The 27,641-nt window shown below is 32.7% G+C and overlaps 2 protein-coding genes across 7 annotated transcripts; one reads left to right on the forward strand and one right to left on the reverse strand.

The window, feature by feature from the left end:
- Positions 1–914: 914 nt before the first annotated feature.
- Positions 915–11,336, reverse strand: LOC134248534 (mitochondrial Rho GTPase 1-like). Of its 4 annotated transcripts, XM_062730924.1 has the most exons (20): positions 11,056–11,336; positions 10,627–10,767; positions 8,749–8,792; positions 8,328–8,381; positions 7,984–8,094; positions 7,722–7,772; positions 7,529–7,630; positions 7,020–7,061; positions 6,830–6,886; positions 6,531–6,639; positions 6,153–6,273; positions 5,868–5,952; positions 5,325–5,470; positions 4,847–5,033; positions 4,637–4,759; positions 4,291–4,416; positions 3,885–4,081; positions 3,630–3,698; positions 2,636–2,647; positions 915–2,096 (listed from the first exon to the last, which is right to left on the reverse strand). In XM_062730924.1, the coding sequence occupies exons 1-20, from the start codon at positions 11,096–11,098 to the stop codon at positions 1,979–1,981; spliced, it is 1,938 nt and encodes a 645-aa protein (XP_062586908.1). In that variant the 5' UTR covers positions 11,099–11,336; the 3' UTR covers positions 915–1,978. The 4 variants fall into 4 exon arrangements, with proteins under 4 accessions (XP_062586908.1, XP_062586910.1, XP_062586909.1 ...); XM_062730926.1 differs by lacking the exon at positions 2,636–2,647; XM_062730925.1 differs by lacking the exon at positions 2,636–2,647 and having other exon boundaries at positions 915–2,087; positions 3,609–3,698.
- A 105-nt stretch (positions 11,337–11,441) lies between these two features.
- LOC134248535 (F-box/WD repeat-containing protein 7-like) lies at positions 11,442–26,917 on the forward strand. 3 transcript variants are annotated; one of them, XM_062730929.1, is made up of 9 exons: positions 11,442–11,499; positions 16,859–17,074; positions 19,135–19,277; positions 22,948–23,128; positions 24,089–24,195; positions 24,537–24,683; positions 25,376–25,456; positions 25,825–26,037; positions 26,235–26,917. In XM_062730929.1, exons 2-9 carry the CDS (start codon positions 17,023–17,025, stop codon positions 26,349–26,351), a joined length of 1,041 nt encoding a protein of 346 aa, XP_062586913.1. In that variant the 5' UTR covers positions 11,442–11,499; positions 16,859–17,022; the 3' UTR covers positions 26,352–26,917. The 3 variants fall into 3 exon arrangements, with proteins under 3 accessions (XP_062586913.1, XP_062586912.1, XP_062586914.1); XM_062730928.1 differs by lacking the exon at positions 11,442–11,499 and adding an exon at positions 16,097–16,177; XM_062730930.1 differs by lacking the exon at positions 11,442–11,499 and adding an exon at positions 16,669–16,690.
- Positions 26,918–27,641: the final 724 nt, after the last annotated feature.

Genomic DNA, 27,641 nt, shown 5'->3' on the forward strand with positions numbered 1-27,641 from the left:
TAAATATGTATCGTAACAAAGGCACGTATGCAGTATTTTCAATACATATAAACTTTAAAGATCCGTCAGGGGCGGTGGATTTTTTTAGTCAAAACACACTGGTCATACGCAACACGTCTAAAGTAAATAAAAATGAGAATCTATCAGTTTTCCAACTCAAGGTGTCCATTGGCCACAATGCTCACCTGCAGGAGTAACAATTAATGTCCCTTTTTTTTCCATCAGCATTCAGTTTTTTCCTGTTTATATTCCATTTCAAAACTAAAATTTTATCATCCAATTGTAGCCGAATCCTATCACTAGGGAACACAACTTGAAGAAAAAATTAAATGAATCTATACTACCTCAGCATGCTTCCATATAAATAATAAGACAGATCAATGCTTTGCTGTTCCTAAGAAGAATTAGAAAAAATCTGTTTGTCTATAGTGGTGGCCCTACTCTAGGCCAAAGGATGATGATTTGAAAAAAAAAAAGCAACATAAAAAAAAGCAACATAAGTCTTCACTACCTGAAGATGCTCCCATATAAATATAATTGAACATTGTCTCGCTGTTCTTGTGAAGAAGATTTAAAAAAAAAATTTAAACATGTATATACCATACTGTCCATTTTCTGTGGTTTTTGTTGTTTTCTTCCTCTTAACTTATCATCTCCAGTACATGCCCAGAGTAGACTTGCAAAAGCTCACTTTAGTAAGAAAAGCTCATACATGTGAGTCTTAGGATCAGGTGAGCTAAAAGTTCATTGTGAACTGCTCACTTGATTCTTTGGTTCTACTGATTTAAAAAAAAATGTGCATTTATATCATTTTGCATAATCTGTGAGGTAAAATGTTGTTCACACACAATACATGTACTTCAGCATCCTTCTTCTTGTACATACCTGGTATATAATAAATAAAAATCATGTCATATATACATTACTCTGTTTTATCTTTATTCAGAGGTACTTTACAGTGTTACAGTAAAGTGATGTAGAAACATGCATACATACATCTAGTACCACACCCATCTTATTTTGCAGAATTGAAAAGTGAGTTTAATACCAAAATATTAAATTAAATATAATACTTACATAAAATCTTTTTTGTATATTTTTTTACATTAAATGTCTAAATCAAAAAGCACCTGGCTTCAATTTTAACAGAGAGAACTAAGTTAATTTATTCTGGATTTACATCATGATTTCATTGATTCCCATACTTCATACCCAGTGGTCCATTTACCTGAATTTTTTTTTTTTTTTTTTAAGTAACACTGAAATAATGAAGAATACAATCAATAATAAAAAGATGCCGTACTCGAGTTACAATGAATGCAGTATACTTATACATCTCTTAGAGTTGACAATGCTTAACGAAAGACTTGAACCAGGTTTGAGTAAGGAAACCTATTGGTCGAAAAGAAAAAGCATCTTTTGTCAACTATTAGCCTTGTTCAAAGACTTTTTACCTTTCTGAATACAAATGCATTGCTTAAATTACATGCAAATATATATTAATAAATGAAATTGTGTACTCAATGTCATATTTCAGCGTAAAATTAAATAATGATAAATTATCCTTGGTTTGACCACAAAATAATGATCTGACATCAAAGTGCATGTGTTTATGAATTGAGAACTCCCAGAATATCATACACACATTGTACACAACAGTAAAACCTATACACAACCAAATGGTCTCAATAACAGCAGTGTTTAAAATATCCACTGTCAAAACATGTAGTTTTACTTTAACATGACATTGATTTAGAAGATATTCTCAGTCACTGAAGGATGTGCAGATCACTGGTTTCGTGCAGAAATAATCTGCATTTAACAGAGATCCCTTAGACATTTCACAATGTTTCAGTTGACTGTTCTTTGTAACTCAGGTAATTCAATATCAGCATTAAACTTAATCACATTTCATGAGTATAATCAATTTCATCTCAATACGACATCACCAGCAGATACTAAAGATGCAAGTTGATTATTAGCTAGAGGAGCGAGTCATTCGATACGCTAGGAATCCCAGCCCGGCTAAGAGTGCAGTGACTAGACCAATCTTCAGGTAAAACTTCTCGTCTCGAGATATGATCTCTCTTACATGCCTACAAAATAACAACACACTTTTAAAAATCAACATTTTTGATGCATATTTTCAAGGATTGAGCATTGCTGTGCAGTGGCCAATGGCTTGAAATAAAAATCCTTTTTAACCTTTACTTGAACAATCACTTAATCTTTATTTTTCTATATCTCATCACATCAATTAATGAATAAAATGCTGAACTTTTACTTTATACGTGGTATTTCTGAAATATAAAAGCGAACAAAATTTTCAAGATTACTCATTTTTTAAATTTTTTACATTGAGTTAATAGGAACAAAGAAATAAATGCTTTTTAACATCAGATAATGATGACAAGGTGTCTTAACATAATTATTCTTTAAAATCACACAATGCACTAGCAGAAAGTACAACATCAAATGAAAACCACTGACATAAACTTTTTCACACTGAAATAATCATGGCCTCTTAAATTCGCAGAGGTGAAGAAAAAGAATTGATATCATACTGAATATGTTAGTCGACTCAGAATGTTAATAAGATGCATAGAAAAGTCATTCTATATAATATATTACTTACAGAGCACCACATCTGTTTCACAAACCAAAATAATAGTTACAGTATAACAAGACTGGTTATTACAATATACTTTAAAGTGGCAGATTAAAAGGGGGCTGAACTTTTGCCGTTTTTAAAAGTATTGTTATAATGAACTAAGAATGTGGAAAATTACCCTTGTACTCTTTAAGTATGGACAATATTGGTGAAGATTTAAATTTATATCAATTTCCGAACAAAATTCCAATAAATTTTAGAGCTGCACAAAACAATATAACCTTAAGTTTAACGGTCCTCTAATTGCAAATAAAACAAGTCCTAATATCTAGGCATGTCTTAACAAGAGGCAAGAACCAAACATAAACATAGAAACAAACATAATTAATTGGGACAATAAAGGAGGGATTCTCTTACAGTAAACTAAATACTTAATCATATGGTTCCTTTTCCAATCCCTTTGAAATACATTTGTAATATTGAAACTTGATTTTCTTTACTTTTAATCAAATTAAAATTAATTTTTCAGACTTTTTAATCTTTAAGCCAAAACAATCTAGGCACTGTTTAATTGATCTCCTGCAACCAAAATTACATTGCTGAATTGGTGTTTCCCGAATTGTAATTTTTATTTGTTAAATGAAAATAATGTTTCTGTTTGCTATTACATGTATTACACAACCAACAGTGTCATCTACATGCACATGGCACTCCCAATTTCTATAGCTTTAACAAGGGAACATTTATCAAAAACTAATCTCATTGTAGATTTATCTAAAGCTTAAATAAAATCTTATTGCCCATGTTCTTATTTGAAACAAGAATTTCCAAACAAGAAAACTAAAAATGAAAAAAAAAAAACACCTGGTGACGCATGCATGTACAAGTCAAACCCCCATGAATATAGAAAGAAGATACAATAAATGGAATAGATATATGTACAACTTAATAATACTCTTGTTACAAAGCACAACATGCAGAATACACCAATGAATACGGGACAGAGAGACTGAGAGACCTTAATCTTTCTTGTAGCCAGAGTGGGTTCTGCTGTACAAGCAGCATATGGACCAAACGTTTCAGGTTGCTGAAAAAAGGACAGGGTTACATGTTTACAACAAAGTAAGCAAACGAAAACCCAGAAAATATCACCAGGCTCGTTACTCATGCTTAATGAGAACACCTTAGAGAAATGATAAGAATATCGTAAGACTGAATCTACTGTTTCATATTTAACACTGCAGCTGTATAGTGATTGAGAGCGGAGACTTACGGGTAAGCGGCCATGGTCGCCAGTTTGATGTACACCTCCTTGTTGACCTTGTCTATACAGGTAAAACTCTGGGGAGGGGGGAGTTTGTACTTGTTACAGAACTGGGCAGGGGTCATGATGTAGTCCTGTCTGATGGCCGGATGCTCTGTTTTACAGGCAACCACCAGAGTTGGTATACGGCTGTCCAGAAAATGTTTCTACAAGACAATAAACCAGTGGTTAGATACTGTGTATACATTCATCTATTGTGTTCTGCTCAAGACATATACATGTATTTTCTCAAAAAGTTGTATCAGTGTAAATGAGAGAAAAGGCAAAATATGAAAACCGAATAATTTTCTAGAGTTCTTTGAAATGGATTATCTTGAAACCTTTCAAGGAGTGAAAATGTAAACATATCCTTTACCAAGTACATTCTGGCACAGAATTCAAATGTGCGGGGGTTGGTGACATCGTAGACTAGACAGGCCACATCACAGTTCATCTCTGTCGGGTTCAACATGTCACTAACGGCCACGTCTACCTCATGTAGCTACAAGTAATCAAAGATACACAGCTTAATAAAAGATTTCTCCAATTAGTTTAAACTCTTGCGATACTTGTTCACATTCAGGAAAAAAATCTCAATTCCTTGGTTGTAGAATGTAAATGTTAAAAGAGGCTAAGTACCATCACAAAGGAACACAGAAAATTGTTAATTAATCACCCAAATGCCTCCTATCTTACTAGTACTGTATTAATGGTGAACTTACCAGTAAGTATTTCTCCTGTCCATACACCTGAACTGTGTTAATGGTGAAACTTGACAAGTGTTCTTTGTTCAAAGTGGCCACATATCTAAGATTCCTATTTAAATGGCCTTGAAGTAAAGATGTCTGAAAAATTTCAAAAGGGTGTTGTAGAAAATTCATTAAAATTTAATGTGCTCAGTGAATACTATGAACGTAATGAAATGGCAGTACCTTTCCCACTCCTTTGGCCCCTAAAACATGACACCTGAACACATTCCTGCTGGTCTGTTTCTTTTCTAAGTCTATTTTCTTGTCTCTTGTCACTGTGACAGCTGATAGCTGACTGTCATTGAGGTACCGATATCCTAAATAGGCAAGGTACTCTATTGTCCTTGGGACATCTAAGAGTGTACTTAATCTGCAATAAATCAAATCAGTGATTACTTCTCATGATTCATACAATGCAAAGAACTTCATGCATTCTATATCTGAACAAAGATACCTGCAATGCTAACATGAACTGCACTTCTCTTTCTTTCAAGTCTTCAATATAATTTAAGGAAACTACTTACTTTGCAAGTCGACAGACAGTACATAGATGCAAAATTTTATTAACTCAGAAAGAACTAACTTCTACCTTGAGTTCAAGAGAGTTAATATGCTCCATTTAAATCAATAAATAAATGTTCACAACTTTTCCAGTACTTACTCCCATTGAGCTAAATATCCATGTAGAGATATCCAACCAGTATGATTGGTACACACAGTATTGTTTACATCCGGACCCCATGGCATCATGGGACAGGTACTGAACAAGTTCTGTAACTCTGGTGGAGACAAATGACCATCATTGTCCTGAAATGTTGAAACAAAGTAAAAATTCATGTTACCAGGTTAGTGACTCAGGCCCGAGTTTATGGCGTATACAAGTACTGTATGTAGATAGAACATTCCCACAGCTGGAAATTGTATCCAGTTTTTGTGGATGCCAAGCAGATGAGCTTCATTGATTAACTCTCAGTAAAAGAGAGCACCATTGCAGCTGGCTGGATATAGACCATGATGATAAAGTGCCTAACAAAACACACATCAAATGGTCTTATCAGAACTAGAACAAAAGACTGGGTTACAGAAATCCACTTTAACTGATAGTAACTTATAAATGATCATTCTCATTACTTACAAAATTACCACAGTACCTAGAGCAAAAAATTGCAACACATTTATGTCTGATACTCTTATAAAATCTTACCTCATCATATTTTTGGAATAAAATCTTAAGAAACTGTAGACCTTGAAAAGATAATTCTGTTGTGCATCCTAAACCAACATGAATCCTGAAACAAGAAACCACGTTATTAAATTTTTTTAAAAACATGTAAATATAATTCTAAGAAAGAACAGAATGAAAATCAGATACTGTAGATTATTAGACTAAATAGTTCCTTCTCCAGCAATTTTTCTCTTTTCTAAGTGTTAGATTTACAAAAGCAAAACAAACCAATTTAAATTGATTGCTGACAAAATAAATGGTTACTTTGGTGATAAGTATTCTTTAGTGAGTTGTAGGTTGTCATCATAACCAAAGGCTCGTAACACAGTCCATGTGGTCTCATGTCTGCCTCGTTGTATAAACAGTGTGTGTAGAAACAAAAACCCTGTAAAACAATGAAAAGTGCCACAAAAAAGATAAAGATTTAATTTAATTATAATGATGGAGTACAACATTAAAACATATATATTTAGCATACAAAAAAAGTTTTACATCTGTGCAGGCAAAATTATTTCAAGTTTTACTTAAATGTCAGAGGGATAGCTTCCTATAAGCAAATATACACTTGCATACACATTAATATATTGTCAAAAAGAAAGAAAGAAAGAAAGAATTTTCAGAAAATCGAGAGATGAAACTGACCTTTGAGAGATAAACCATTATTGACAACCCCATCAGAAATGTTTCTCTTTACTATGGCCTTTACATCCTCCAGTGACTGGGCGTGGAGAGGGGCATGGAAACATTTTAACTGCAAAGTACAACAACAGCATAATACATGTATAACACACACAATCCCCACAGAATTCAGTGCCGATTACAAATAGAAGATTTATAGAAGATATATTCTATCTTTTATTCTAATTACAAATTTTGCAAGGGAAAGACTAGTAGAAGACAAATTCTATTTATGAAAATATTCAATACTGCTCAAAACTTACTTGAAATAAGTTCACTTCATCATCATTTAAAATTGAGTCATTATCTAAATCACAGATCTGAAATAAATCAAAAAGAATTATTCAACTCCATATTGCATCTTCTGCAAGATAAAATTATATTGGATATATTGACAGTAATTCAATCTGATTCATGAATACAAATAAAATATTGAACCTTTGATCATCATACCTTAAATATTCTTGTGAGAGCTTTCTTGCACTGCAATGTTAGCTAAAATGGATAACATGAAAAATTTGTTCAATATGTCATATACATTGCACAAATAATTGAAATTTCACAATCAATTTCCTGATCAGCATAAAACTTTTCTCCCAGACCATCTTTAAAAATTTTTTTTTTTAATTCCAGGACATGATATTTTTTTCTTTTTAGGCCAAAAATAAAATTACCGGTAGCTTTGTTTGGCGGCGAACATGGGTAAATTAAGTTGTGATGTTGCACGAAAAAAGAATTTTTTCTGTATATTTTTAATACGGATCATAATTTTTTTCCGTTATATTTATCTGGATTGAGTCGGCAACACCAAACCAACAATATTTTAATTGTGGCCTTATTATGTCTACAAATATGTCAAATTTTAAGGAAAAATGATTTTCCAACCTAACTACTGACCCAGTAATTTTACTGTGAGTCAGGAGAGGGCAAGCAAACATTCTTTTAAATTTGGCCCCACTTACCTCTTTTTCCTCTGAGTTGTAAACAGCTGCTGTTGGGTGGAGTACAGCCTTTTGTGCATAGTAAAACATCTCACTGATATTTTTTAAGGTTCTGGCTGAACACTTAAATTGGAAAAACAATTTTTAATTAAATTAAATCACATCCTGAACAAATTGTAAATTTAATTTATTTATCAATTATCAGAACAATCACCTCAACACAAGTTTCCACTTCAGCAAAATCATTCATTATTGGTCGCATCACCTTAAATAGCAAAGCGAGTAGATAAGTATTTCAGTTGAAATTCATTCAGGAATAACAAAATTCCTTTATAGGGTTTCTTAGTCTAAAACTATCATGTAACATTCATTTTAGGAAACTGCATTGTATTTGGTTTTTGCATATTTTGACTAGTTATGATGTAAAGAACACAAAATAAATGTGTCAAAGATAATAGTAAGATGAGAGCTCAGACCTCCTCTGTGCTGAAATCCATCAGATCACACTTGTTTCCCACCAGTATAACAGGAGTCTTATGATCCTCCCCGAGGTGATTCCGAATGTAAGGCAGCCAATAAGAGGTGATCTGTCAATGGATTTATAGAGTTAATGACACAAAAATTAAAAAATATATATATAATATTCTCTTGTATTATCTAATGTAGACATGTTCTAGACTCCCCTAGATCTGCACAACAAGAACACTGAACAAATTATTGTTGACCCTCCCTTGATAATCTCTACTGATTGAGCCTAAAAATGACTGTTACAAAAAGTTCATCATAACTTTTTACTTCAGTAGCACAAAAAAAATCTTACCCTTTCAATTGAGTCATCATCATCCACAGAGTATATGATGCAGACCACATTGGACTAAAAAAGTTTTAAAAACATATATACTTGAAATAAATTTGGAAAATTTTAATCCTTTGTCCTCAATCTTTATGTCAAGAAATTATTCATAAAATACACTATGACTAAAAATGTTTTGCATAATGAAAGAATTCTCTCTGATGGAAATCTTGAATTTTAATTTTAAAATATAGACCAGAAAATTCATATCTCTTATACATAAGGTGTGCTGACCCTCAAGTAAGAGATACATGTATAACTCTTCTGACATACTTGCCCTGTAAATTATGTTTAAATTCTCTGGATTTTAATAATATATTAAATTTCTATTGGTAAACTATCAATGTTAATCATTCAAAAAAATTTACACAAGTGTTTGAAAATTCACCTTTGACAACTCTTCTTGAAGGACATCTTCATCTTGCTCTTGAGCTAAAAATAAATTCAATAATGACATTCTTCAAATAAACACACATTGGAATAAGTTTGACTTAGAGCTATAGTACACTAGGCAGGGTTCGACATTAACGGTAGTCCGTTAGTCTCAGACTAATACAATTTCCTTCGGACTAATAAAATTTGTAGCTAATTAGTCCAAACGGACTAATAAAGTTTTCTGGGGGAAAAACGAATTTACTGATGTTCCACAACTTTCAATGGAAAACCCTGTATTTATTTTTAGCTTTCTAGCTTCTTGGCGATAAGTAAGGTAATTCTGAGTCAATTTAGCGCTTAATTTTAGGACTTATTGGTATGAAATTAACATTTTCGCGATCATGGTTTAGTATGAAACATAAAGAAAGATGTCGGATGTTTGGATGATGTAATCATGTATAGAGAAAAATGAATGAGATCGGGAATACGATCGTAGTTCCTGATTGCGCGATTTCAACTAATTCTTAGAAAAAACATTTCATGTAAATGCTTTGTTTATTTCAAAAAAGTATAAAAAGTACATTGCAACATGAATTCTATTTATTTATTTAATTTTTAACGGACTTATAGTATTGCCCGCGGACTAGTAAAAGTAAAGAAGCACTAGTCCCGCCGGACCAAAGCCTAAAAATGTTAGTGTCGAACCCTGCAAGATGTGTGGGATTACAGGTTTGACATTATGTATAACAGAAAACATCTTCCCGAGTCAAGAGTTTCTGATCCACTCTGCTCCACATAAACCTTTGACCAAATAGACTAAGTCTGACAGGGTTTACTGTCACGCCATCTAGTGAGATTACACATTTTGAACTTTATTGACCTCTGCTATTGGCCAATCAGAGTAAACGTCTTCAACAACGAATTCGAGATAATATTGGAAGTCGGTAATATATTCAATGTAACTCAACTAAAAAGCTAAGACAAATCTTTAACTGGGCTATTTAATGATAAAGACGTTATCCTTGGGACTAAAACTGGCCTGTTTTCTGTTGCAATTTAGTTTCAGGTTAAATAAAACAATAATTTTGATTGGTTCATGCAAACTTGCATGAGGCCAATCAGAGAACGCATTTCTAACCCCATCAAACTTGGTCTCTTCGGTCAAGGTTTTATGTGGAGCGGAGCAGATTAGAAACTCTTGACTTGGGAAGATGGGGATCACAGGTTTGACATTATGTATACCCGTGTCTCATTATATCGTGGTACTTAATTCTCTTGCAGGAAAAAGTGTAATTTCAATTTTTTAATTTAACTTATATTAAATGATATTTACAATTCTAACTATGGCCCAACTTTTTAGTGCAAAATTATTTTCCAATCTTGCATCGTTTAATTTGAGGTCTATTTTTAAAATAGGCAGTCTTATTTATCTTCTAAATTGGAGAGTCCCATTGTATCGCGGCATGGGTAAACATGGAAACTTGTAGATGACATGGACCTCAATTTTTATTTTTGAATTTAAACTGTAATTCTAAGTGAAGAAATAAACAATTGTACAAACTAAAGACTTTTAAAGGATGAACTTTATTATAATTTTTACTAGGTTATAAATTTAATGGTCTAAATATAATAAAAACTGGAGTGGAAATCTGTAAAATTACGTTTTATTTGAATATTTTTTTTTCAAACAGATGTTCCATACTTCTTAATCATCAAAAAAGTAAACATTCAGACAACATACAGATTGTCCATCAACAAAAAGAATATAGGCTATGTATCCGAATTTTTGCGATATACCGCGATTCAATGAAACCTGTGATATAATGAGATTCAGGTATATAACAGAAAACTATAGTTATTTTATGTGTGGTGACATGTATGTATAACTTACAGCTATAGTCCACTATATGTGTGGGAACTCTCTCTGGTGTGACATCTGCTGGTATGGTTATTTCCTCAGCTTTTGCTGGAACTTCATCTGGAAACTCTTCACTCACCAAAGTTAGAATCAAAGAAGTCTTCCCGACACCAGCTGAACAAATCAACCATAAAATATTTTAGTTTGTTTGTTTAACGCTTTTATACTAAGATGGATAATATAATTATATCTACAGCAAAAAGATTTCAGTTATTGTAAGATTAACTACTAGTACTAGTTTGAGAAGGATGCAGGGATTGGAAACAGGAGGAAGCATCCCTATCTATCATCCTACTGTTAATGATTATGCAACTTCATCAACTGCAACTCCTCACTACATTGTATTTAAGACATATTTCATTTAAATAGTTATAAAGAAATAGCAGTAAAAATCATGCTTACGATCTCCGACAAGTAAAATGCGAACTTCTTTCTTTGATGTCATGTTGAAAATGAAACCAACAAACTAAACACAGTGCAGAGTTAGAAGGTCATCATTTATTTTCTAATTCCTCTGCTGTTGTGGACATGATGAGTAAAAGCAATGTATAAACATATCAGTTTAATTGTTTACCAGATGAGTATCAAATAATCAATTCAATGTTCACTACATATTTAAGTAAAATCAACACTTTTCGCAAGACATGTGAGGTTCCATTGAAAAAAAATAATCGTCGCCATGTTTGACCTCTCTGAATTTTAATATGAATTAGAGGTAACTCGAAAAGTGTTTCCGGTCTCTGTGCGCATATTCAGTGAACCAAGAAAGCGTCTGCAGCAACCAAGTTGAATGGTAGCCTATATCTGACTTTTTGAGTCATTTCATTTTCGTCCAAAAACAGAAAGGTATGTGATAAACAAACCATAAAAACCTTTGTGTCTAAACAAGGTCAACATATAAAAAACTACACACTTTTAAATTATGCGCGGGGATTTACTTAGCCCGAATTTCCTCTACTAGTTTTAGAAAGAAGAAGAAGTTTTTTATGTCTTTATTAGCATATGTGACATTTTCCCAAATATGCTCAATATCTGGATATATAAATGTAACATAATAAAATTGATCTTTTCTAACTTTGAATTTGAAGAAAATTATGTATCACTGCCATTTTTGAAGTCTTTCCAAAGATGGTTCAATCCATGTTCTGTATTCAGTTTCAAGTGTCTGTGTTTATATCATAACTCCAGTTTTGCAGTTTGTTTAATGACCGTGTGCTAGTCACTGCACCCCATATGATGCATGCACAAACCCCCCAATTTTTTTTAATATGATCCAAGTAAATATTTGTCAAAATTAATTTATGAGAGCCCTTTCATGAGGGCCTGAAATACACACTATGAGTGCTTCTTAGAATTGTAATCAAGCATGATCCTGAATGAGTGCACAAGGTATGATCATTTGTTTCTTAAATTATAATATCTGGATAAATTTATTTCAGGAGTGCCCCAATGACATATTCAGAGCCTTTGAATATAAACAAGTGTGATTATGTAATGTTGGAAAAGAAAACCAGTTTTTCTTTTTTTTTTTTATCTTCTTTAATTTTTGCACATTAAAACAATTCATTGTTAGTATGACAAGTTCAACAAAGTAAATTTTGATTGATATGGTAATCGATTACTCTTTAACAATACTCTGTACTAGTCTACATGTAATAGTTTCAAGAATCTGCTTAACAAAAGGCTTTCTAAAACACTGTTCCATTTCTCAAATAATTCATAGAAATAAAAGTGACAGCTATTTTTTTTTGAAATTTTAATTAGGGATTATATATAAAAATCAATTCTTTGAAAATATTTTCCTTTGCTTCTGGGTTTTATTTCAAGTATATATATTGATGATTGTCTAGCAAATATTTCAGAGGGGTGGGGGGGGGGGTAACATAGTCTGAAATAAATTAATGCTTTGAAAATGGGTATTAATCAACCATTTTATGATAAAATTTGAAAAAGTTGTTCCTTTGGAGTGAGGTGCACAACTATATGGAAGTGCATTTTCTCTTTGTTAATCTGCTACCTCAAAGCTGTAGCAATATGGTTTTATATATTAGTCTTATATTGAAATTTGTTCTTTGACCATAATGCTGAACCAAACAATATGATAAGTTTGAAATTTTAATTAGATCCTATAATGCAAAAAATGTGCGATATGGTTTTATATATTATGGCACAAGATTTTTTGTGCATTGTTGGGGAGAATTTCTCAACTAATTTCTAGCATTGGCCAACCAACTCCCTTTCACTCCCTAATTCTAGACATATTATTTATTAACCAACCTGTACATTTTATCCACCTTCCAACCCTTCATAGTCCTCTGTACAGGGGATTAACTAGCTGATTTGAATATTATTCTGAAATCCATCAGAAAATACAAATCAAGCAAGTTTATTGCCTGCAAAGACAACTTTAAAGGGTTACCAAAACAGGTGGTAAAATCCACATAAAATATGGGATCTGTAGATTGGACTAATATATAAAACCATAACACTACAGTTCTGCAGCTAAGAGAAAGACTGCAAGGTTCAGTCCAACAGCTAGGATAGATATTGTTTGTTGGTAAGATAAGGCATATCAATCATTCTTAAAGTTTTAAAATACTAAAGTTCAGAATGAATTTTTACATTTTTAGCTCAGCCCATTGAAATTTGATGCCCTACTCAAAATTCATTCATATAGCAGAGATATGATTGTGCAACAAAAAATAAGGTTTTTATAATAACTATAAGGACAAGCTTTTCTGATCAAAATTTGTCTGTTGTCGTTGTTGTTGTCGTTGTCGTTGTGAACGTAAACTTTTCACATTTTCAATCATATTGTAATTTCTTCGGTTAAATCAAACACTTTAATGATTACGATTGACACTGACAGGTCGTATCAATGTAACGTCAACCAAACTCACCACAAAGTACAACAGAAGAAATCCTTGGGTAACGGGGATTCAATGTTGAGAATTTCCACATATGCCCGCTGTTCAAATAAAGGGCCAAGCCCTCTTCCAAGAGGAGATAATTATGAGTTAATGAAAAATTAATGGCATTTTTTAAAAATCTAATCCAGAACCATTGGGATAGAAAAGATGAAACTCATGTGGAAGCATCCTTAAGATCTAAGTTTGTTCAAATCATGACCCCCTGGGGTAGGGCGGGGCCACAATGGCTGATCAAATGATTATATAGGAATAAATAGGAAAAATCTTTAAAAATCTTCTTCTCCAGAACCACTGGGCCAGGAAAGATGAAACGCATGTGGGAGCTTCCTCAGGTAGTGAAGACTCAAGTTTGTTCAAATCATATTCCCCGGGGGTAGGGCGGGGCCATAATGGCTGATAAAAGTTTTACATAGTAATATAAAGGAAATTTTTTTTAGGAAAAAAATCTTCTTCTCCAGAACCATTGGACCAGGAAAGATGAAACTCATGTGGAAGCATCCTCAGGTAGTGTAGATTCAAGTTTATGCAAATCATGCCCCGGGGTAAGGGCGGGGCCACAATGGCTGATCAAAGTTTGACTAAGGACTATAATAAATATTATAAGATTTTTTTAAATCTTCTTCTCCAGAATCATTGGACCATGATGGGTGAAACTCATGTAGAAGCATTCACAGGTAATATAGATTCAAGTTTGTTAAAATCATGTCCCCCGGGGGTAAGGCGGGCCAACAATGGCTGATAAAAGTTTTACATAGGAATATATAGGATATACCCCCGGGGGTATGGCGGGGCCATAATGGCTGATGAATATTTACGTAGGAGTATATAGGAAAAATCTTTAATCTTTTTCTCCAAACCATTGGGCCAGCAAAGAGAAAACTCATGTGGAAGCATCCTTAGGTAGTGTAGATTCAAGTTTGTTCAAATCATGACCCCTGAGGAAAGGGTGGGGCAATAATGCCTGATCAAAGTTTAACATAGGAATATATAGGAAAAATCTTTTAAAAATCTTCTTCTCAAGATCAGCAAAGCTATAATTGGTGATATTAATAGGGAAACATCCTCAGTTTGAGTTAATTCAAGTTTGTTCATATAATGACCCCTGGGATAAGGTGGGGCCATAATGGGCAATCAAATCTTTAGATGGAATTATATAGGAAAAATCTTTAAAACTCTCCTTCTCAAGTATGGAAAATTATGTATGTATGCTTTATTGAAATGGTGACATTCTCAAGTAATAAAAATTCAAATCCCCCCTCCCCCAACAAGTAAACTTTTCAATACTGACTTGATTTGTGTTTTTTAACTAGCCCATGTGCTCAGGTGAGTGATGTGGCCCATGGGCCTCTTGTCTATATTAGTTTCATACATGTACTTGGGCCACAATGAGCAATCAGAGTTTTACATAGGAATACATGTACATATGTGAAAAAAAGTCATTAAAAATAAAAATTTTCAGCAAATCCATGATCAGTAATATTGATATGGGAGTATCCTGAGATAATGTAGATTCAAGTTTGCCTGAAGAAATTGCCAGAAGACAATATATTTTTTAACCCCAAAAATAAATAATAATTATTAGTCCATGCACTTACAGTCTGAAATACTGATCACTTTGCGTATTGTGTAAATGAATATGTGATTTCATTTGAATGTATTATTTTATTATTTTCACATTTATTATATTAGATTTATTGACTTGGTTATTCCTCCTTTGGAAGAATTGAACTACATGTGCAGGTATTAAAAAATTTACTAGACTACAAGTGTAAAGTCTGTTGTATATTGATTCACCTTAAATAACTCCACTATTTGTCACAATGCTTAAAAGGAGATATAAAGCTTACTGATAATGGTCAATTGAAAGTGTGTCTTATCTAACTTAAAACAGCTCAAGGAAAGTTACAGGGTTAATCTTGAGTATATCATTTATGTATGATTATAAATGTATCATAGGTGTGGAAGGATTTGGTACTACCCAGTCAAGTCATTATGGCATCATACAACTGGATTCCATGATTTCAAATACAGTTGAACTTCAGTATTTTAAACATCAATATCTGAATAACCATGAATATTTTGAAATGAATTTTAAGTCCCAAACACTTTTTATTTATGTTATTGATAACTTATAAACCCTCCTATTTCAGTTTTCAAATATAATTTTGAATTCTGTCTGTTTCTTGCACTGGGTGTGAGATAACAAGATTTGACTGTATGTGTAATCTAGGGAAAAAAAATCTCTATTTATTTATCCTTAAAATCTGCAAAGAACACAAATATCTAAATTGACCTCTTGATTGAATGAGGACCCTGGCACTGTAAACAATTTGATTAGGCTTTTACCCAGAACTAGAATGAGCCAGCTATTTAGATTGTATTGTGATCAATCATTGATCTTATTAATTTAAAGGTTATGCTGTAAACTGTTCAGTCTAATACCATAGGCTTTGTATTCAGAGTGTTCCCACTTTGAATTCAATGACCACCAAGCTCTCTCAGTAAATATTTTTAAAGTCAAATTTAAAAACCTCACGTAACCTTTATTGAATAGCATTGTTTATCTCTTTTTTGTGAAGTTTGCATACTAAAAGGTAAGGAGCATTTTTTCATTTAATTTGCTATGAAAGAAAATTGTTTATTAATTTTCTATCCTGTATTTATGTCCAATGCAAGTCACCTCATGTAGCATCACCATTCTATTAAAGTACCAGTAGTACAGAATATAATGATAATAAATAGAAAAATAAGTTAAATCTTAAAATCCAGTTTGAAGTTTTAAATGGTAAAATTAGTTCTAGATTGATAAAGCTTATCTTACATGTATAATTATTTAGATGCATAAAAACATTGTATTTTTGATACGTTAATATCTTAAAACATTTTATTAAAGCAAATTGTAAACAGTCCACAAAACAACATTGTCTGTACTAGGGTATACAAAAGAGACTTTAAACTATTCTGCCATTAAATAAAGCTTCACGAATCCTCATTATATATGCATTTTACACAGTGAGTTCAATATTCTACACTGCATTGTGTGTCAGACTTGATTAATACAGCTAACTCTTCTCCAAGAATGTGGAATTTAAATGTCCTCGAACCTGGTGATCAGAAAATTCAAAGCAGGGACATTAATTTTATTGCATTTTCTTCATAAAACTTAATGACAGTAATCTATAATGAACAACTTTAGTTTCTTTTTAGAAATGATGTCAAGCTCTTAATTTTAAAAGCTGTTTGCCATATTGAAAGTCATTAAAATATTTTAACAGGTGGAACTCCATAAAACTGTTCTATTGATGTCTGGTTTGGACATGTACTGTGTATAAGTGACAATCTGAATGTGGCTGTATTTTGGCTGAGAGACATTATACGTGTAGAGAAAACTCTGTGACTGCTTCGTCTTTTGTTAAATAAAAAAGTTTATTGAAGAAGAATGGCCCGACGCCGTCAAGAAGCTCTGCAGGCTGGACAAGTAATTGAGCAAGGTAAGAGCTTCAGACAGGTAGAGATACAGGTATTTACTTCACTTTACAGACAGGTGTATTCTTCACCTGTAGACACAGGTACTTGCTGCATTGTGTAGAGATATAGGTATTCTGTAAGCCATCTTTTATAAATGTGCAAGAAATGTCCACACGATTCATAAGCAACTTCAGCTTTTGGTAACAAACCTATCAAAAACACATAAATTCAATTCAGGGGGCCGAGGTTTGAATACTGGCCTGGGCACTCACATTATCACTGTTCTGGAAGGGATTGGAAGAAATAAGAAATTACAATGGGAGAACCTGGGTTGGTTTCCTTGGGAATCAAAGACATTTAAGGAGGGGTAATATGATAATCAGGCTTGTTCAATGGCCAGTGGCCCAATAATTTAGTTAGTAGGTCACCTCTCTATAGTTCTTTAGGTTGAGCATTTGTCTAGTATTCAGTTAGTAGAGCACCTGTCTAGAGAACAGTTAGTAGAGCACCTGACTAGCGTTCAATTGGTGGAGCACCTGTCTAGAGTTAATTTAGTGGAGCACCTGTCTAGAGTTAAAGCACCTATATAGAGAACTTGGTAGAGCACCTGTCTAGACTCTAGATTTTAGTTAGTAGAAAACCTGTCTTGAGAACAGTTGGTAGAGTATCTTTCTAAGGTTCAGTTTGTAGAGCATCTCTATAGAGTTCATTTGATGGAGCATTAATATTATTCTGTCTGTTGTTCAGGGTTAAAAATGGTCTTGTCCATCAGATTTTTCCCCTATATGTTGCATTTGGAGCTATGTCGTCCGTGGAAGTGACAGGTAAAAGACCTGGCATGGAAGAGGCTGGATTGGTGTCCTTGGATGAAAAACAAACAGTAAAGGAGGGAGGATTTTGAAGGCCAGACTGGGTCTTTGTTGGTGCCAGTGAGAGATCTGTTGGTAGATCACCTGACTAATGTTCAGGAGACCTAGGTTCAAATCCTGGCCTGTCCTTTACAACTTCTTCCTTTCATGCAATTTGTGTCTACTTGTAAAGTACTAAAAACTCAAGGATCATTCAATTCTTATATAATTATTACATGTATCATGATTACATGGAAGATATATTCATTTCAGTGAATTAAATTGACATTTTACAGGGATTAAGTTCTTTAACATCGTTTAAGCACTAATAACTTCAGAAGTGGCTCTGCACGTGTCTTTATGATTGACAGATGGATTGTTAAATCTGTTCAGTGACTCTTCATTTCCCTCTTTCCTTGTCAGATTTATGGTCCAGTCATTCTCTGTTTAATGTGCTGGTGTTCAGTTGACAGGGCTAATAACTAGCAGCAGATATCCAACATCAGCCTGTCTGTGGTTATTTTATTGTCAATCAGTCAACCAATAGCCCTATAGAATTCGTTTTACATTCTCCAGTCTCATTCTCTAGATGTAATCTCAGCCTGCGATGTTTGAACATGAAATCAATTATTATTGATTTTCTTGAAAAGGTGTAGTATATGAACTATATGGATTAAATCTTTTTCAATGGTCGATTTTAATATTTTATGCTAGAGATTGACTCTGGTTTAAAATCATTATTTTTATTAAACAATTAGCTGTAAGCTCATTTTCTTTGCCTTTGATTATAGCTGTGTGATATGGTGATTTCTTCCTACATCATTTTTTTTTCATTGGAGCTTGGGGGGTGTAGAATTTTTAGTACTTATTGTATAGTTTTCTGAATTCTCTTATTAAAAAAGGTATTGAATCATATCTTATGGTTAATGATAAATCCTGGTCTGGTCCATCCCATTTTTCTCCTTTCCCTTTACAGTTGTTATAGTTTGTGTGACCATAGATAAATAATCTTTCAATTCAGATACAATTTTTCAGTCCTTAAATCTGTAAATGAAAGTACCACTAAGAAGAACACCAGCTTTGTATATAATATAAATAAAAAATGTTTTAACACAAATATTTCATTACTACATGGATATGACTATAAAAAAATTTATGGCTATAGTTATATATAATGCTCATTTTCAGCTTCTCCTAAATCTGTAGTACAGAGAAGGATTTTTTTTTTTTGGCAGGTAAGAATTGGCCTGAGAAGTTTACTAAGTTGGAGATAATTAAGGAGATTCCTTATGACCCGGCGCTGGACCATATCTACTCCCTCCAGTACTCATACAATGGGGAACAGCTGGCCGTGGGTCACGGAAACGGGGCCATCAGGGTAGGGACGCAGATAATTATAAAATTATTTAATATTATTGATTCAGACATGCATGTATTAATTTTGTCAACTGCCATTGATCAGTACTGCTTTCTTGTTGTACATTTATTTTTTCCTCTTTTATATATGCAAGTATGAAACCTCAGAATGAGTATTAAATTAATATACCAGTTTGCATTACAATGATCTACAATGTATGAAAGAGAACAGCGAATCATAAAATCATAACAAGCAATGTAATATAATGATAAAATTAAAAATTTTCAGACAATAGAGAGTATAAATTTGACTTTGAACAATTAAGTACTAGTAGATGGAAGCCCAAATAGTCAGTGTCAGTTATCTCTCCTTTCTCATCTGCCAATTAAATTGTACTGACTGCATTTACTGGATTTCAGCTTGATTTTTGTTTAATTAAGGACAGACGAGACGTTCCTTAATAATAGATAATTTTTTCTCAGAGTTTGTCATTGAAGTATTGCTAATTAAACATGTTTACTCAGTTTCAGTTTCTTTATTTCTTTAAGCCAACTGGCTCATCAGATAATACAAACATGATAATAATAAGAAAAAACATACAGAGAGAGTGAACGTAAAAAAAAACCACATACATGAAAATTATCCTATACCTCAATTTTATTTTTTCTTAATATTGTTGCAGCATTCAAAAATTTGCCCAAATTTAAGAGATCTTTAATATTATTGGAACTGAACAGCTGAATTAATTTAAAGACACTTGGCTTAGTATAATAATACTTCTTCAAAAAAATTTTTCTTAGCTCAATATACAATGGGCATTTCAAAATAAAATGAAATTCATCTTCTATATCATGGAGATTACAACATGTACATAATCTATTATTCTTAGGGATGTTATGGTGTCGACCTGTTTCAATATTCAACGTGTGGTTAGATAACCTAAATTTTGTTAATAACTGTCCAAATTTTTTGTCAATAGGTTTTGTTAAATACCACTGCAAACAGAAATTGTCAATTAAATGTTGATATAAATTACCTTTTGAAGAATTTGGTATATTTTCTAATATAGTTTGCTTTGAGACATCTAAAAGTCATTGTTTTATAATGTTGTAAGCTCTATCATTTAGATTATTTTACGTCCAAAGTTGGCCTGGGCCTAAAAGGGACAATTCTTTTTTAATTTGTAAAATCCATTTGTCATTTTGTAATACCATACTTTCATAACAGGACTTAAGAATGCAATTTTCAGTTGTTCTCAATTTGATCCAATATTTAAATATTCTTAATTTCATTGTAACTGCTAGTGGAAAACGCCCGAGCTCTGAATAAATCAAACTGTTTGAGGTTTTCTTTCCCATACCAAGAATATTCTTACAAAAATTTAAATGTACTTTTTCTACGTCAGAACATCTATGAAAACCCCATATCTCAGTTCCATAAAGTAATACGCTGCATACATAAGTATCAAAAATTGAGCATAGAGTTTCTACATTAAATTCATACCTCTTTAATTTACTTGAAATAGTAAGCATAGCTTTTCTTCCTTGTTCAGTAGCATGTTTCTGTGTTTTTAAAAATTTTCCATTAAAGTTAAATAACATACCTAGATATTTAAATTCATTCATAATTTCTAATTCAGCATTATTATAGAACCAGGATTCATTATTACGTAATTTACCACCATTTCTAAAGACAACAATCTTTGTTTTTGTTACATTAACAGAAAGGCTCCATTCTTCAGTATAACTGTACAGTGTTTTTAACATTTTTTTGTAAGCCCTCTGGAGATTCAGAAAAAATAACCATGTTGTCTGCATACATAAGTATGAATAAATTTAACATCTGCAAATCAATATATGGACAGTTATCTGATATAAAACCAACCTCGAAATCATTTACATATAGTGAAAATAATATTGGTGATAATGTTTCCCCTTGCATTAGACCAATGTCATTTTGAAAGTAATCACTGAGATAACCGTTGTATTTAACACAACTTTTAACATTACTGTATAGAGATTTAATTATCTTTAACATTTTACCTTGAATGCCTAAATGAAATAATTTTTGCCATAATTTTATCCTATCAACAGAATCAAATGTTTTTTGAAAGTCAACAAAACAACAATATAATCTTTTCTTAGTAGAAAGTTACTTATTTATAAGGGATTACAGAACAAAAATAGCATCAGTTGTTTACATTCCTTTACGGAACCCAAATTGTGCATCAGTCAATATATCATAGGAGTGTTCCCATTCCAATATCCTATTGTTGAGCACACTTGTAAATAATTTACCAAAACAGCTTACAATAGATATACCACGATAATTGTTGACATCATTCTTATCCCCTTTTTTAAACAATGGAGTTATAAACCATTTAGACCATGATTCAGAGTAAAAACCGGAGTTAAAAATATTATTAAAGAGTTTATGTAACAGCGGGAGCAATTCATTGCCACATTTCATAAACAGTTCGTTAACAATACAATCTTCTCCACAACTTTTATTTGTTTTTAACTTTTTAATTGCTGTGCATATTTCTTCGAAACTGATCTCCGAATCACAAACAATTGAGGTACCTTACCAGACATTTCTGCAAGATACCAGGGGTAGTTTTTCTTATATAATCCTTTGGGGAAGAAAAATAATTTTCCAATTTCAAATGTTTAAGTGTTTGGATCTTTTAAAAACGTTTAGAAACTGGTTTAGAAATCAGAATGTTATTAAAATTTTGAATATTTTTCATACATTACGAAGATATACAAAACAGATTTTGAGGAACGTCTCGTCTGACCTTAAAGGGGAAAAAAAAATCAATATCCAAATATTGCAAAATCATGCAAATGCTAGATAAAAGTGTTGCCATATCAAAAGCAAATATTAAGAAAACACAAAGTTTTAAAAAGGTACAAACTGAAAACTGTGCTCCTTATGATATTTCTGTAAGACTGAAGCATTTAGACTGATAATGATGTTCACATGTGTACCTTAGGTTTACAGTGATTTTGAAATCTTAGACATAGGTACTGAACCTTCCTCTTATCACTAATTATTTAAATGTAAAGCCCCCTCCCCCCTTCCTCCCCTCCTATAAACATGAAATTTATGTTGTACTTATGCAGCAATTTATTCTTTGCATCATATGTAATTTAAAGTTTGGGCTGTAGATATCAGCCAGGGTAGTTTACTGATTAAAACACCTGACTAGTGATGCAGTGGACCTGGGTTCGATTCCTAGTCTGACCAGCACCTTATATTTTCTCCATTCCTGTTACACAGTTTTATCCATAGTGTTCGAAGGCCTTTCAGTATTAATATTTTATTCTGCATTATCAATACATTATCATTGTATCAAGGAAATAATTCCCATGCAGGGATTTATATATAACAAAGATTCAAATTTAGTATGCATTGCAGTCTTTATCATGTAAACTCTGTATGTGTCCTTCAGGATAATCTGCAAAGGTTATCATTACTGGGTAATTTCTGTGTTAAATCCACTTTGAAAACTCAAGAATACATCTAAACCTCTTGTCTGAATTTGATCTTTCATCATATGATTATTTGAGGACCATTGATTTTGAAAATACTTCTCAGCAAACTTTTTTTCACAAGTTTGTATTTTGAATAAGGTTCTTGCCATTGAGTTGTAGTATTTATGATTGATTCTATCTGTGATTTGTTGTAGCTGTACAGCTCTGCCACAGGGGAGCTAGTGTCGGAGCTGAGGAAGTCTCGCTATGGGGGGATGGCCATCATGTGTATGAGGTTCCACCCAAAGGCGCATCACATCTTACTGGCCACGACCTCAGACGGGAATATCTTCTCCTGTAACACCAACACTGGGGAAGTTACAGAGTTTGCTAAAGGTACACAGAATTTAACCTATACAGACCTTCATAAAATAAAGTATATTTAAAGGGGGTGTGATGAGGTGGCACATGCCCACTTCTTCCTACATAATTTTCCAAATCAGGTTACATTTATGAAAATATAGAGGGTAAAACTCTTATGATATTTAAAAATGTTCATATCAAAGTACATTGAAATAGATGAATTTGCAAAAATACAATGTTTTCAAGACTCTTTCAAAATCAACATAATTTGGATTTTACTCTTCAAGAAATCAATATCATAGGGGAAATGGTTTCTTTAATTGTCTATTTCCACAATACAGAACTGCCATCAGTTTTTATGCCAAAAAATTCTCAAGGAAATTAAACCAAAAATGTCAATTAACTTGACTCAGAAATTCTTTTCAACATTTTTTCAAACTTCTTGAAGTGAAGAAAAAAAAATTCTTGTAAAATGGTGTCAGATCATGGATCATCAAAAAATGAATGCACTTTCATTTCTGTGGTTGATTGAGGCGATTTAAAGAATTTCTTAGAATATAAATGAAGAAAATAAGTTGTCCAATGACATTAAGATTTTGGCATAAAAAACTGAGATATGCTGTGATGAACTGTAAATCACTTTTTATGAGTGAGAACTTTATTTTTGCGTAATTACATGAGAAAATGAGCTTGCGAAAATGTCATACTCGTGTATAAAAGTATTCTTTACAATTATGTACAGGAAAAACAACAATTTGTGAAAATTATGTCTCGCTGCATAAAGAGTCAATATCTTGCGAAAATAATTTTAAAAGATCAAACTTTAATGTCAGATTTACCTCATTAAATGTCATCTTGGCTAGCCAAGATGCTTAAATATCTGGGGAATATCTTTTGCTGTAAAAGTCAAAAATTGGTAGATAATTAGAGATTACATTTTTTGAACTGTTTAAATGATGTCATTTGTAACTTACAAACGGATTCATCTTACAGAGATTGGTAATGAAATTAACTGTCTAGATTTTGATTATGATGGCTTACGATTTGCTACTGGAGGGAGAGACTTGAAAATAAGAATTTATGACTCCAAAACAGGACAGGTATGTGGCATTTGTGTGAAATGGAGCAAATAATAAAGGAAGTTCAACTTTTATTGTAACTGTGCAGTACTGATATATTTATCTGGGATAAAACTACTGAAAGATTTAGCAGATTCTATAGTCACTGCTTTCTCTGAGATATTTCAATCCATAATAGTCAATTCATTTGTTATATATAATAATGTTATATCTTTACTTTCTAAAAAGCTTAATTGCTCACTTATCAAATAATTCCATTGTATGTGCAGACTGTTTTTTTTTTTTTATATTTTAAGGTACCTGTAGTTTTATTGCTGAAATTATTTTGATTTATAGATGGCTTAATATTTTGATTTTTTAAGGTGGTTCATTCATATGAAGGATATAATGAAAAAAAGAATCCAACAGAAATACAGACAGCAGGATGTGCAATGCGAGTATATGCCCTTAAGTACCACCCAGAGTATGACGACATTTTTATCACAGGTGGATGGGAAAACCACCTTAAGGTAGGCAGCACTCATTACTGCATGTCTGAGTGCAGTTAATGGAGGACTATAAAATTATCACTGAAATATACCTGCTGAAATCATAATCCAGAATGAACCTATTGATTTGTTGTTAAATGCAGACGCAACAATTTTGTAGTTGCACTGTTAAGTGTTGTATTTCTGATAATTACTTTTGTCGGGTATCGTTTTCATTGTCTTTACTACCATGCAATGAAATGTCAAATAAAATATAAAATAAAAGTGGCACTGAAAACCTCTTGGTGAGAAGCAGGCAGGTATAGATTTACAGCAATTATAAAATCTTCTGTGGGAGGAAAGACATAAAATGCAATCAGGCTTTTCTTTCAAGTTGAAATCAGTTGGCTTTTATGTTTATGGACTGTAAATGGAGGGTGGTTAATGGTTACAAATTGTGCTTATTTTTACCTGCTGCTGAAATTCATCTTGAAATTAGTAATAATTAAACACTTCTACCCAATACAGTAAAGCTTATGGTTATCGCTTATGCAGTTATATATTTTAAAGTGCAGTAGCAAAAAATGAACTTAATTCTAGCTTAATTCTAGCTCAAAAGTAAAATAATAGCAAAAACAAACTGTTGTAATATAATCTTCTTGTTAGTTTCAGCATCTGTTTATTAATCATTATAACTGAGTATTACTCCAAGGCTGCATTGATTTACTTGACAGATCTGGGATGCTCGTTCTAATGATGGCGTAAAAAGGACGATTCACGGACCCCATATCTGTGGGGACAGTCTGGACCTAAAGGTACGACTACAGATAAATAACTCAGTCAAAAAACAAAAACTACAGATAAGTAAGTCAGTCAAAAGACAACAACACTACAGATAAATAATTCAGTCAAAAGACAAGGGGGCAACAATGCTTTATACATCACTCTCTCTGCAATTTTATCATGAATCCCTTTTGTGGCACAACCTCATCCCAGAGAGTCTGGGGGAGGGGGCTTTAGTCAGGACAAATTGAATTTAAATACCCCCCCCCACCCCCATTGCATATTGCTTTTCCTTTAACTTTGAAATACTATTATCCAAGTCATGGCTCCCAGAGGGTAAGAATTTAACCCTGTTTTCTATGATTTTCAGATTGATATCAAATATGTTTTTTTTATTTAGGGAATGAAAATTTTAACTGGATCGTGGGTAGCAACACATGCCCTACAGGTCTGGAATTATACGGAGGGTAAACTGGAGAAGGACGTGCCATTTAACTACAAGGGACATGACGGAGCCTACCTCTACTGTGCCCAGTTCTGTGATAACGACGTGGTGGTGGCCGGAGGAAGTGGTACCAACAGTGTACAGGCCATCAACACTGAAACGGGGGAGGTACGAAATAAACAACCCATTGCCTCCTTTAATTTATAGTGAAAATTAAGTTATAATTACCTTTTTGTTAAGTTTTATTTATCTTTCTTTTGGATTAAAGAGTATTTACTTTAAACATTTTTACTTTCGAATTTGACTTATCTAATTTTCACAATTTTTATTTATTTAATATTGAGTTGTCTCCCTTTTTTGATTAGGTTATTGGTACAATCCAGTTGCATCACCCTGTACAAGCCCTGGACACTGTGATGGGGGGTCGGTTACTAGCCGTGGGAGGAGTGGAGAACAGTCTGGTCCTCGCAGCATTGAAATAGGGAGAACAAAAAACTGTGTTCAGCATTTGTTGCAAATTGCTTGTTGCCAAATAGGATATCTATCCCATTTCATGATGAGTCATTTAATTTTTTTTCTGTAAAATTCTGTAAGGCACATTTTTATTCACTATAATAATGAGTTAGAGTAGTTCTACTACTTTGAAACACCTGATTTGAACAACTGCATAATTTTTTGTTGTTGTATGTGTGCCAAAGCACTCTGTATAGACTGAAGAAAAAGAGGAGACTGTGCATTATCAAGCAAGGTAGTGTCATACTGAATAAAGTTAACAGGAATAAATGTATGTGGTGTAGGACACTGTGTCATTGTCCCATACACAGGTCAGCTGTATCTAATTCTGATGAACAAAACTGTCACAGACATGCACTGAAAAATGTATTTCTAATGCATGTATATTTATGTATTATATTATGTTAATTTCTTTTTGAATTGAATTTTGTTATTAATCCGTCCCTCTGTAATATTTGCATAAAAGTATTTCTTCCATGTTTATACCTGTGAAAATCTGAAGCATAATAAAATGAGTGAGAAATAGCTCTGGTCAGATATTTTTTTTTACTGCTATTTCGAAATGAAATTGGAATTCTACATTGATATTGCTTTAACTGAATGGTAAACTAGCTGCTTGAAAATACACTTGTCATATCGGTGCTTGTCTGCGTGATATTAGTCATTAACAAAAAAAATATTTCATCTATTTCAAACTCAGCAGAAATAGCTTTTCAATGACTGTTGGACATAATGAAGTTGTGTAAATAAAATTCCGTCACACATGTTATATTCCCGTGGTGACACTGCGAGCGTGTGTGTTTTACGACCAATGTCATGTTCCCAGGAACATTCACACGCGACAGGGATCGCATCAGACTGTACTTCCCTTTTTAAATTTAAAATTAAAGAATTGAAAAAAAGAAAGTCTACGTGAGAAGGTCAGAGGTCAAAGCATTGGGCCCACAAGAAATGAGAACTAAATAAACTACATGTATTCCTTATCGAAGTTCATGGCGTGCAATCTCCGGACAGGGATGTTTTAAGTAAATGTTTCCTCAATCAAATACCTGCTGGAAATACTGGAATGGTTTGCCTTTCGATTGAAACGGGTTTTAAACGAGGTGCAAATTGTTTTAGATCTGAGAAACGCGGGTGTATTGTCCCAGCTGAAAGGTCCTTAAAAGAAATAATCTGCAATTTATCATACTAATCTAAACTCCAAACCATTATAAGATAGTAATATTTTATAAATCTAACATTATTTTTAATTAATCATT

This window comes from Saccostrea cucullata, unplaced genomic scaffold, assembly GCF_032062105.1.
Source record: "Saccostrea cucullata isolate Sc308-1 unplaced genomic scaffold, CSIRO_AGI_Scuc_v1 ctg55, whole genome shotgun sequence".
In the NCBI taxonomy this organism is placed as follows: Eukaryota; Metazoa; Mollusca; class Bivalvia; order Ostreida; family Ostreidae; genus Saccostrea; species Saccostrea cuccullata.

Excerpts from the sequence above, each read along its gene's own strand:
- LOC134248535 (XM_062730929.1), top strand. The coding sequence starts at position 17,023 with ATGGCCCGACGCCGTCAAGAAGCTCTGCAGGCTGGACAAGTAATTGAG. Across the intron at positions 19,278-22,947 it reads ACGGAAACGGGGCCATCAGG|CTGTACAGCTCTGCCACAGG; the intron begins GTAGGGACGCAG and ends GATTTGTTGTAG. Across the intron at positions 24,684-25,375 it reads GATGGGAAAACCACCTTAAG|ATCTGGGATGCTCGTTCTAA; the intron begins GTAGGCAGCACT and ends TTTACTTGACAG.
- LOC134248534 (XM_062730924.1), bottom strand. The coding sequence starts at position 11,098 with ATGACATCAAAGAAAGAAGTTCGCATTTTACTTGTCGGAGATC. Across the intron at positions 7,062-7,528 it reads ACAACTCAGAGGAAAAAGAG|CTAACATTGCAGTGCAAGAA; the intron begins GTAAGTGGGGCC and ends TATCCATTTTAG. Across the intron at positions 3,699-3,884 it reads GCGACCATGGCCGCTTACCC|CAACCTGAAACGTTTGGTCC; the intron begins GTAAGTCTCCGC and ends TCCTTTTTTCAG.